The following is a 12,604-nucleotide window of genomic DNA, read 5'->3' on the forward strand; positions in this document are numbered from 1 at the left end:
GTTTTGGGTCTTTGGGGGTGTTTTGGGTGTTTGGGGTCCATTGGGTCTTCAGGGTCTTTTCGGTATTTTGGGTTTTTGGGGTATTTTGGATCTTCAGAGTCATTGGGGGTCTTCTGAGTCCTTGGGTTCTTTTGGGTCCTCTGTCATTTGGGTCCTTGGGGTTGTTTGGGTCTTTTGGATCATCGGGGTCTTTTGGGTCTTTGGGGTTCATTGGGTCTTTTCAGTATTTTGGGTCTTTGGTGTATTTTGGGTCTTCGGGGTATTTTGGGTTTTCAGAGTCCTTGTGGTCTTCTGGGTCCTTAGGGTCTTTTGGGTCCTCAGAGTCTTTTAGGTCTTTTAACCAGTTGACAGTCGTGTTCAAAGATTTCCCCTTAAACCTCCCCACTCAAATCCCTCCTAAAGCACTACTCAAAGCCTTTAAAACCTAGCCTTATGAAGGGACACCCCCCCCCACACACACACCCCCCCCACACCCCCCCCCCACACCCCCCCTCCACACACACACACACACACACACACACACACACACACACACACACACACACACACACACACACACACACACACACACACACACACACACACACAGTGTTTTAGTGTTTTATATGGTAGATGTTGTGTAGTTCCTATCTCGAACCACTCAACAAACCGTCTGAGCTTGTAGTGTACTCGTTCCAGGCTTCCATCATTATACTTACCTGAGTTACCTTACCTTAGGGCTTCGTAATTAGGTATTCCGAGAGTGAAACTTCCCGTAAACGGAAACATTTGCGAGTTCAATGCGATCTCACCGATGGTTAAATTTAGAAAGTTATTGTACCATATTACGTCATCGCTCTACCTTATCAGGTACAAGGTGCACAACTCCTGCCGTCAGGAATCTGGGCCAAACGGCACGCAGTGACGTCACGTCGTCATGGATCACCTGCGGCGTCCGCTGCCGTCACCCTCGTGTACTTACACTTATCTGTGTAAGTACACGACGCACTCCTCCTGAGACGCACTCAGCACACGAGATTACGATCACTCGCAGAATGGAATCTATTACGGATGTAGAGGCATATATATATATATATTAATGTTTTTGTTCCAAATACGTTTTCTCAAATCACAGTCATTACAAATTCCCAGTAAAGGAGCCAAATGTTGAATGAACGAAGCGGTTAAACTTTGGGGTGGGAATGCGGTGGGGAAGAGGAGGAGTTGGAGGGGAGGAGGTGAGGAGGGGCAAGGGGAAGAGGAGTTGAAGGAGGAGGAGGATGAGGAAGAGGAGGAGGTGGCAGGAGAAGTGGAAGGGGAGGAGAGGTTGGAGGAGTAGAAGGAAGAGGATGAGGACGTGGAGGTGGGAGAGGAGGAGGAGCTAGAGGAGGTGGGGGAAGAGGAGGAAGAAGTGGAGGGGGAAGAGGAAGAGAAGAAGCTGGAGGAGGTGGGGTAAGAGGGGGAAGAGAATAAGAAGGTGGAAGAGGAGAAGGTGGGGGAAGAAGGGGGAAGAGGCGGCAGGGAATAAGAAGGTGGAAGAGGATAAGGTGGGGGAAGAGGGGGGAAGAGGGGGGAAGAGGGGGCAGAGAATAAGGAGGTGGAAGAGGAGGAGCAGGAGGAGCAGAAGGAGAAGGAGGCAGGGCAGGACGGTGAGAATGAGGAGGAGGAGGAGGAGGAGGAGGAGGAGGAGTTGAGAAAAGCAAACAAAAGTTTTCAAAGTTTCTCCGCCTCCACGTGGGACGTCGCACAGAGTGAGGACCCGTCGTGATAAGTCTCTCTCGCGAAAGAAACAACTCAAAAGTACCGGCAGGTTGACATTTTGTGCAGGGTAGGTTCATTTGCGCAAACCTGTTGAGGGTTGACACTGTGCATGTTGTGCGAGTGGGTCGAACGGGTCAACACCTTATGGCGAGTGGCGGCGCCGCGGGGTTCTTGGAGGAATGGAAAGCAAAGCGGGAGAAAATGCGTGCCAAGTCGTTGTACGAGTCTGGGGTCGGCACCGGGGGCGCCCCGGGTCACCCGGCACGTAATGGCACAGACGGCAGCGTGGAGACGAGCGTGACCACCGGAGATCGCGGGTCAACGAACCGGGGCGCGACGGGCCGACAGGGTGAACGGAAAATCATGGACAAAACGACCGGTTGGGAGGACGAGACCAGAGCACAGGGACCTACATCCGGCTCTTCTCGGGATGTGGAGCCGCGGGTTTGCACGACCGGAGCCTCAACCAGTCCACAGACCTCTAGTCCGTCCCCCGTCAGTCGGGAGAGGAAGACCATGGGGGCGAGCGCTCGCAAAGCCAAGGGTAAGATGGAGAAGAGGAAGATGCGAGAGAAGCGCCGCTCCACAGGTGTCGTGAACCTCTCGGCGCAGGAGGTGCGTGTTTGTTCATAGTTATTTACGCATTCTGTCCACTGTTCCTTGTTTTCCCAATTTGTGGCAAAGCCTTTGAGCTCATGTTTTTCGCTTTTCAACATTACAGTGTTGACAGAGCACGAGCGAAAAAGGTTTCCTGTCTTTTATGGGTTTGTTCAACTTTGTATGGCCCTTACGTCACAACGCCCTCCTTGCATCATCACCTGTAAACTATTAACGTCACCCTCCCTGCTTATGATGCTAAGAGGTTCTTGCAGAACAGGTTTGTAATAAAGTGCTTATTATTCATAGCGAAATGATTAGTGAGGCCGTGGTGAAAGTAGGGGAGTAGGAACACACTCTCATGGGGGTGCTCACAGGTCATAAACGTTTCCGTGAGTCAGAACCGATCATGGACATGTCACCACTCCACTGCCGGTGGTTAGAAATCACCGCTGATCAAAGCTCAGGTTAACCCTAACCCAAACCCTAACCCTAACCCTAACACCCCTAACAACTCTACTACTGGTGGTTAGAAATCACCGCTGATCAAAGCTCAGGTTAACGTAAACCCGAACACAAACCCTAACCCTAAACTTAAACCTAACCCTAACCCTAACGCTAATCCTAACTGCACTTTTTTTTTTTTTTTTTTGTATACTGAATCGAGGCTCGTGAAAGAGCTAACATTTACTTCACAAACAAATCGACCAGACAAACAAAATATATAAAAAGAGGGAGCGGAAAACAAGATGGGGAGAGAAGGGGAAGCACACAAACACAACATTTGAGAGCAGGGAGATGTGTGGAAGGGAGAGGGCTTTGGGACGTAACCTCGACATTTTTCGCATTTTTTTTCGCAACCGCCTGTGATTTCGAATTATCATCTCCTGGCTTTCTTTCTCTAGGGCCTTGCGCACATTTTGATATCACATACGTTAATATCGGACTTATCGGTCAGGTGTCACATGACGGGTGTCACGTGTCTACAAAAACTGAAATTTTTGCACATGTTTATGCACACCAACCACATGTGAATAAGGGTTACATGCATTAGGACATTGATGGTGTAAATTATTTGGGCCTGTAATTTATTGAGTGTTTCAGCACGTTGTCTAAGACATGCTGAATAATTATCAATTTTTTGAGATAATCAGATCCGAGACATCCGAGATCAGACCGGGAAAGCTCAAAATCATCCAGTCGAGTTAGGTTAAACCCCGGGAAAGAAGAGGGAAATATGTCGATTTTCTGGAACACAATACAAAAAACCAAGGTGATGGTCAGCGGAACTTTATATGGTGTGTTATTCTTTTTGCAAAATCGCAAGTCCACGATTCTATGAAGAGCCTGGAATTCTCACATGCCCTTTGATCTAGCGAGTAGGACACCCTCGAGAAACCGAGCATTCTTACCAATTCTAAAGTCGTGTGAGGCTAAAGTGAAAAGCAGTCATGTTCTTGGCAATCTCGCGTCTCTCCGCAGCTCATGGGGTCGTGACGGTCACCTGATGTGACGTGCTTTGCATTCCTGGCAACACCGGCTGCCTTTGTCTCGCCGGGCAGGCAGGGACCTGGCACTTTTAATTATCTCACCGTAGGGATGGGGAGCGATTGACCGAGTGTTAGTCATCGTCTGGAAATTAAGAATTTCCTCTGGGTTGGTCTGTATCACCAAATGTAGAGTGCCATCTGGAACTGATGTGCTGCCGATTTGCTCGTGTTCACAGGAATTCCAAGTGTGAAGTTGAAGCAAAAGGACGCCAAAGTTTAGAAGGGAATGCGTATTAATCGGTGCAACCTGGACGGTGGGTGAGGGTATTGAGGATAGCGAAGTGTCCGCGCTGTGTGCACCATTGACGAGGACATCCAATCGAGAGGTGCAGCAACATGAAATGTGATCATTGTATTCGGTTAACCACACAGACAAATCCATTTACTTGAATCATTTGGGGGAAAATGGTCGTTCCCTAATATACTCCCACATCTGAGTCTCGGAAAATGGGCATATAAATCGTCAATGTTCTTGCCAAGGCGATTGATATTGCATCGTTCATGCTGTGAAAGACGGTAGCTGCAGCAAAGCCAAAAATCCCTCATCTACATATAATCAAAAAGACAGTTCTCCAATGTGAGTGTCCAATCTATGTCACCACCGACGGTGACCTCCACTGTGATACCTACTAAGCACTGCAGCATTGCTCATTTTGGCACAGAATGCGGTCTACAGCACAGCTGTGATCATTTCGCTATCATTTATAGATTGTAACATTACAATTCACCATAATATATATATATATATATATATATATATATATATATATATATATATATATATATATATATATATATATATATATATATATATATAATGGTGAAATGTAACGTTATTACCATTATATGGTGCATAATAAAAAAAAAAGAAAAAAAAAAAAAGATATATTATATATATATATATATATATATATATATATATATATATATATATATATACATATATATATATATATATATATATATATATATATATATATATAACGGTGCAGCATGCACTGAGTGCATGCTCAGTAGCATTAGCAGCAGGAAAATACAGGTGGAGGCATGATCAGGTGCTGGCGGTGGTAGTGCAGATGGTGCAACAAGAGGTGCAACAAGAGGTGGGGAGAGAGAGAGAGAGAGAGAGAGAGAGAGAGAGAGAGAGAGAGAGAGAGAGAGAGAGAGAGAGAGAGAGAGAGAGAGAGAGAGAGAGAAAGAGAGAGAGAAAGAGAAAGAGAAAGAAAGAAAGAAAGAGAAGGAAAATGAGAAGGAGACGGAGACCGATGGGGGAGAGGTGTCGTTTGTCAAAGAGGGCCATGTGGTAAGAGGTGGAAAGATGAGGAGTTGGAAAGCAAGTGGGCTGTCAGATGCTTGTGATTGGCAGGTGGTGGCAGACCTAAAGCCACAATTGATATTCCCAGAGGAGATCTGTGTGACAAGGTTGCGGCCTGACATTGTCATCTGGTCAGGTGCAATGAGACAGGTCATCCTAGGGGAATTGTCTGTACCTTGGGAAGAGAACATGGAGGAGGTGCACGAGAGGAAGAGAGGAGAGTACAGTGAGCTGGAGGCAGAGTGCCGGAGAAGGGTTGGCGAGTTTCTTGTCAGACATTTGAGGTGGGCTGTAGAGGGTATATTGGCAATTCCTTTTCTGCATTTCTTGCTCGGCTTGGAGTGTGTGGGACAGAAAGAAGGAGGATGTGTGACAGAGTGGCCCAGGTGACTTGTGACCGGGTGTGTTTTGAAATTATATATATATGTATATATATACACAGTCGTGGTCAAAAATATTGGCACCCTTGCACTTTTTTCAAATAATGCACCATTTCTTCCAGACAATTGTTGAAATAAAAAATATATTTTGTTATCCACATATGAATATATTTGGTTTTCAGTGGAACAAAACAAAAAAGCTGAAAAATTACTAAATCTTAGCTTATTCCACACAGAAATCCTAAAATGGCCTGGACAATATTATTGACTCCTTTTAGAAGTTGTTAGAAATAATTAGATTTCAAGTATGTGATTCACCTTTACTTTGGAATTAAACTCACCTATGGTGAGTTGCAGGTGCCTGCAATATAAAAATCATTCATTCAACCAGTTTGAATGGAGAAAAGGAGTCATTCTGCTGTTTTGTGTCACTGTGTGTATGGCAATGAGCATGGAGAAAAGAAAGAAAACCAAATAATTGTCTGAGGAGGTCAGACACAAGATTGGAGCCAAGCATGGACAATCTCAAGGCTACAAATCCATCTCGAGAGACCTTGATGTTCCTGTGTTCATCGTACGCAATGGTATCATGAAGTATACGGCCCGTGGCACTGTTGCCAACCTCCCTGGAGGTGGCCGCAAGAGAAAACTTGATCGAAGATTGCAGCGAAGGATTGTTTGAATGGTGGCGAAAGCACCTTGATCAATTGCCAAACAGATTCAAGCTGACCTTCAGACACAAGGTATGACAGTTTCAACTCGCACCATCCGTCGCCAACTAAATTAAAGGGGGGTTCTATGGTAGGAGACCCTGGAGGACCTCACTGCTGAGAGAGAGACATCAGAAAACCCGATTGGAGTTTGCGAAAACACACCTGTACAAGCCAAAATCCTTCTGGGAGAATGTCATGTGGACAGATGAGACCAAATTAGAGCTTTTTGGTAAAGCACATCATCTCTATGTTTACAGAAAACAAATTTAAGCCATCAAAAAAAAGAACACCTTCCCTACAGTCAAACATGGAGGAGGTTCAGTGATGTTTTGGGGTTGCTGTGCTGTCTCTAACACTGGGTGCCTTGTATGTGTACATGGCATCATGAAATCAGGAGATTACCAAGGCATTTTGGAACACAATGTTCAACCCAGTGTCGGAAAGCTGGGTCTCCGTCGAAGGTCATGGGTCTTGCAGCAGGACAATGACCCCAAACACACTTCAAAAAGCACCCAGGAATGGTTCAAAACAAATTCAACATTGATACTTTGACAATTTGAGTTATTTGAAAAAAGTGCAAAGGTGCCAATATTTTTGGCCACGACTGTATGTGAATTACAATGTTGCACACCCCCTTCAGCCGCCGAAGCAGATTCATTGCTTATTGGTGAATCATCAACGACAGCATAGACAGAAATGTTTACCATTGAAGCTCCCAAGCATGTACCACGTGCAATGTCAACATCAGTCAGCCTAGAGATGAAAAACAAGACCCATCCACGTCTCTCACCCGTACTTGGAGAGAATAACCAATCAGCTCTCACTCAATTAATTATAATACCTCAGATAGCTGGGATTACCTCAGATAGCTGGGATCCTCAGATAGATTAACTCCTTCTGTGCTCCTCTAGCTTAAGAGAGCTGCATTATAGCTGAAGAAACAATGAAAAGCTACACAAGGTAAGGCCTTTATTGTTTCAAACTCTACCCGAGTTTCCTGGATCCATGCTCTATAATTTTAAAATGCTGAGCCTTATATCAAGGAAGCAGCACATACCATTTCTTAAGTTTTTTTGTGTGACTTTGACGAGGTTCGAACCACTGACCTCCCAGACTCAGAGCAGACCAGACAATTACGTCGATCAGATCAGAGCAGACGAGACAATTACGTAGATCAGATCAGACCAGAAAATTACGTAGATCAGAGCAGACCAGACCAGACAATTATGTAGATCAGATCAGAGCAGACCAGACAATTACGTAGATCAGATAAGAGCAGAATACACAATTACCCAGATCAGATCAGAGCAGACCAGACAATTACATCGATCAGATTAGAGCAGACCAGACATTTATGTAGATCAGATCAGAGCAGACCAGACAATTACGTAGATCAGATCAGAGCAGACCAGACAATTACGTAGATCAGATCAGAGCAGACAATTACATAGATCAAATCAGAGCAGACCAGACAATTACGTAGATAAGATCAGAGCAGACCAGACAATTACGTAGATCAGATCGGAGCAGACAAGACAATTACGTAGATCAGATCGGAGCAGACAAGACAATTATGTAGATAAGATCAGAGCAGACCAGACAATTACGTAGATCAGATCGGAGCAGACAAGACAATTATGTAGATCAGATCTGAGCAGACCAGACAATTACGTAGATCAGATCATAGCAGACCAGACAATTACGTAGATCAGATCAGAGCAGACCAGACAATTAAGTAGATCAAATCAGAGCACACCAGACAATTACGTAGATCAGATCAGAGCAGACCAGACAATTACGTAGATCAGATCAGAGCAGACCAGACAATTACGTAGATCAGATCAGAGCAGACCAGACAATTACGTAGATCAGATCAGAGCAGACCAGATAATTACGTAGATCAGATCAGAGCAGACCAGACAATTATGTAGATCAGATCAGAGCAGACCATTATGTCACCTCACCTTTAGGTAGGTACTCTCTAACAAAAGCTGGCAATCTTGTATGAATCACGTAACCGATGAGGGTTCGTGTTAAGCTTTGTCTAGACTATTCATGACTGGAAAATGGATAATGACAATGATAACTGATAGAAACATAGTGTGGACATAAACTCTGCCAGTTAATTTTTTTCTGTATGCTAGTTGTTTCTAAGATAGTTTGGGTTAAATTTCTCTTCTGTCACATCCTTCGGTTTCGAGCGGAGTAGAGAATCTGCCAAAAACGCAAATGTTAATTCGAGCCGTGGCGCAGGTGGAATTGAATCTCTCAAACGTGCATCACATTTCTGGAGGCAAGGCTTCACTTTTTCTTAAAGGAAATCAAACATTTCAGGAGACATTCACATGTTGTTTATATTAGGCCTTTCCACATGCAAAACATGAATATTTACCTTCGCAAAAGCGGAAGGTTATGTTTTGATCGCTGTGTATTTATTTGTATGTCTGTGTGTGTGTGTGTGTGTATGTTATTCGCATAACTCAAAAAGTATTCAACCGAATTGCATGAAATTTGGTGGGATGATTGGTTATTATACGGGACACATTTGATTAGATTTTGGGAGCAATCGGGTCAAAGGTCAAGGTCAAGGTCACGAAAAGGTCAAAATCGTATTTTTACCATAGCGCGGTCAATTTTTATCCAATTGGCATGCAACTAATGCCAAAATGTTCAGAATTCAATGCCCGATCTTGTGATATACGACATGACCCAGTGAAGACATTACCCTTGTTAGCGGTTGGGGGTCAAAGGTCAGGGGGGTCACGACCTTGCAAAATGTGCGTTTTTTGTCATAACTCGGTCAATTCTTATCCGATTTGCATGAAATCAGCACCAAACTGTTCACTGTTCTGTTCCCTACACTCCCATGCCAAGTACAGAACAGTAGCTGCGGCGAAGGTATGCGCTCTACCGAGTGCCCGTTCTAGTTATGTTTTGTATTTATTTATATTCAATATTTGGCTGTAACTGCCTCTTTCAGTGTGTGTCTATAGCTATTCTTTCATCCCAAGATACTTATTTCCATGAGATTGGGCCTTCTTAATTGCAAATGCTGTAATTAAAGCCATTAATACATACTTTGAAAGTTTTCCGGCACGAGAAGCAATCGCTCATATAATTTATTTCGTGCCCAAAGAGATTGTTTTCTTTTCTTTTCACCATTTCATTTTACAAAAGAATGCTCGACTATGATAAAAAGTTTTGTCAACCCAAAACATTATGCACTTTAATCTACCCCTGCTTGACTCATTGAAAGAGTGTGCCTTTGTGTCGCACATTTACCGTTTTTACGCACATGATGTCATGTTTCATGGTGAAAATTGATCGGCATGCGAGTGTAATAATGGATGATTCGGTGAATATAGTTGGTGTTCAATTCTAGAGGAGTCACAACATTCATGATCATAGGAGAGTAGACTCCTGCAAGGGTCACAGAGGAGACTTTCAACATGGAAGTTTTCTCTTGTTGGACCCATGACATGTTGTCATTGAAACGTCACATTGGCATTTAGCCTACAGGCCCAAACAGCAACAGCAACAACAACAGCAACAACAACTAGCACGGCCTCGGTAGAGTGCATATCTCCACCAGGCTGAACAGCCTATGTTTTGTATCCCACTAATAGGCCGGATCTACATTCGGACGTCAACCAAAATCTAATCGGCTTGTTCTTGTCATCTAACCAACTCGTCCACTAAGTTTAGTCGTAACTCGTCCATAACTTTTTTTAAGTATCATGTTATATATCGCTTTTCACCGGATCTCTCAATGGTGAAGAATCACTTAACAATTAAATAATTCTCACATCCGAATCCATATTCAGATCTTCATCAAAATCGAATCTGTTTGTCCTTATCAGACACCCAACCTGTCCACCAAGTTTCGTCCAAATCCATCCACAACTTTTTGACATGTCGTGCTATGTATCGTTTTTGGCCCAATCTCCCAATGGTGAAGAAACACTTAAAAATTCTAGTAGCCGGATCCGAATCCGGATCTACACCAAAATCTAATCATTTCGTCCTTGTCACATACACTACCTCTCTGCCAAATTTAGTCCGAATCCATCTACAACTTTTTGAGATATCTTGGTCACGGACAAACAAACAAGAAGACGTCATGCGGAGCATGATACTTGCAAAATCGCCCCTCCCCCCCAAGAAAAAAATTCCATTCATACAGCAAATTGTCCATTTCATCAAGATTAAAATTGACAATCTTGATCAAAGCTCAGGTCAATAGGAAGAAAAGTGACGATTTTTCAGATGAAAAATGATGATTTTGGAAGGTTGACCTTGAGTTGACTTTTGACCTTTTGACCTCAAAAATAGTTAGTTTCCCTATTTAGTGACTTAATGTGCAAATGCTGTTCAATTTTCAATTCAATCAGATGAAAATTGAGGATTTTTGAAACTTGGCCTATGTTGACCTATTTGTCTATGTTGACCTCAAAAATACTTGGTGGTTGAATTCAGTGACCAGATATGCAAGTCCTCTTCAAATTTCAAGTCAATTGGATGAAAATTGAGGATTTTAGAATTTTGGCCTAAGTTGACCTTTTGGCCTATGTTGACCTCAAAAATACTTTGTGGTTGAATTCAGTGACCAGATATGCAAGTCCTCTTCAAATTTCAATTCAATTGGATGAAAATTGAGGATTTTAGAATTTTGGCCTATGTTGACCTTTTGGCCTATATTGACCTCAAAAATACTTCTTGGTTGAATTCAGTGATCAGATATGCAAGTCCTCTTCAAATTTCAAGTCAATTGGATGAAAATTGAGGATTTTTGAAACTTGGCCTATGTTGACCTTTTGGCTGATGTTGACCTCAAAAATACTTGGTGGTTGAATTCAGTGACCAGATATGCAAGTCCTCTTCAAATTTCAAGTCAATTTGATGAAAAATGAGGATTTTAGAATTTTGTCCTATGTTGACCTTTTGGCCTATGTTGACCTCAAAAATAATTGGTGGTTGAATTCAGTGACCAGATATGCAAGTCCTCTTCAAATTCCAAGTCAATTGGATGAAAATTGAGGATTTTAGAAATTTGGCTTATGTTGACCTTTTGACCTATGTTGACCTCAAAAATACTTCGTGGTTGAATTCAGTGACCAGATATGCAAGTCCTCTTCAAATTTGAGGTCAATTGGATGAAAATTGAGGATTTTAGAAACTTAGCAAAGATTGTGACCTTTGGCCTATGTTGACCTTTTGACCTTTTGACCCCAAAAACAATAGACTTCTTGCTTTTGACCAACTCTACTATTTGGTGAAGTTTCGTGAAGATCGGTTGAAAATTGTGACCTGTAGGCCGGTGACAAGCAAACAAACAAGAAGACGTCATGCGTAGCACGATACTTGCAAAATCCGCCCCCCCCAAACCCAAAAGTTTTCCATTGATACAGCAAATTGTCCATTTCATGAAGATCAAAATTTACAATCTTGATCAAAGCTCAGGTCAACAGGAGGAAAAGTGATGATTTTTCAGATGAAAAGTGATGATTTTGGAAGGTTGACCTTGAGTTGACCTTTGGACCTAAAAATAGTATGTTTCCCAATTTAGTAATTCGATATGCAAATGCTGTTCAATTTTCAAGTCAATCGGTTGAGAATTGATGGCTTTTTAGATGGAAATTGATGATTTTTTAAAATTTGACCTTAAGTTGACCTTTGACCTCAAAAATAGTTAGTTTCCCAATTTAGTGACTTGATATACAAATGCTATTCAATTTTCAAGTCAATCGGATTTAAAATGGCGATTTTAGAAATTTGACGTCCACATGACCTTTGACCTTTGACCTCAAAATCAATAGGCTTCTCAATTGGGACGACCTAGACAACTTGGTGAAGTTTCGTGACGATCGGTTTAGAATTGTGACCTGTAGGCCGGTGACAAACAGACAAACAGACAGACAAACAGAACCACAAACGGAATCGACCAATATACTTGAAAAATCTTCGATTTTGCAAGTAACAAACAGACAGACAGACAGACAAACAGACAGACAGACAGACAGACAAACAGACAGACAGACAGACAAACAGACAGACAGACAGACAAACAGACGGACAGACAGACAGAACCACAAACGCAACCGACTAATATACTTGAAAAATCTTAGATTTTGCAAATAACAAACAACCAACAGGTAGACATCCCCAGACAGGGGTGAAAACATAACCTCCAAACACCTTCGGTGGCAGAGGTAACAAAAAGCTTCATTTATGCTTTCTGGCGCAGCACAGGAAACCCGAGCAACTGAGTAAATTTGGCGAAGTGAAGCAAAATATGGTGTTTGTCTAATA

The 12,604-nt window shown here is 42.8% G+C and overlaps 1 protein-coding gene across 4 annotated transcripts in view; it reads left to right on the forward strand.

The window, feature by feature from the left end:
• The first annotated feature begins 1,596 nt into the window (after positions 1 to 1,596).
• Positions 1,597 to 12,604, forward strand: part of PAWR (pro-apoptotic WT1 regulator) — a 166,313-nt gene continuing 155,305 nt past the window's right edge. Inside the window, exon 1 of one of the 4 annotated variants that reach the window (XM_068110213.2) lies at positions 1,597 to 2,355. In XM_068110213.2, coding sequence (XP_067966314.2) covers positions 1,885 to 2,355 — 471 coding nt within the window. In that variant the 5' untranslated portion in view covers positions 1,597 to 1,884. The remainder of the gene's footprint in view (positions 2,356 to 12,604) is intronic. The other 3 variants (XM_068110214.2, XM_068110215.2, XM_068110216.2) reach the window with 3 other exon arrangements.

The sequence above is a fragment of the Myxine glutinosa genome, chromosome 3, assembly GCF_964187855.1.
Source record: "Myxine glutinosa chromosome 3, kmMyxGlut1.1, whole genome shotgun sequence".
Lineage (NCBI taxonomy): Eukaryota > Metazoa > Chordata > Myxini > Myxiniformes > Myxinidae > Myxine > Myxine glutinosa.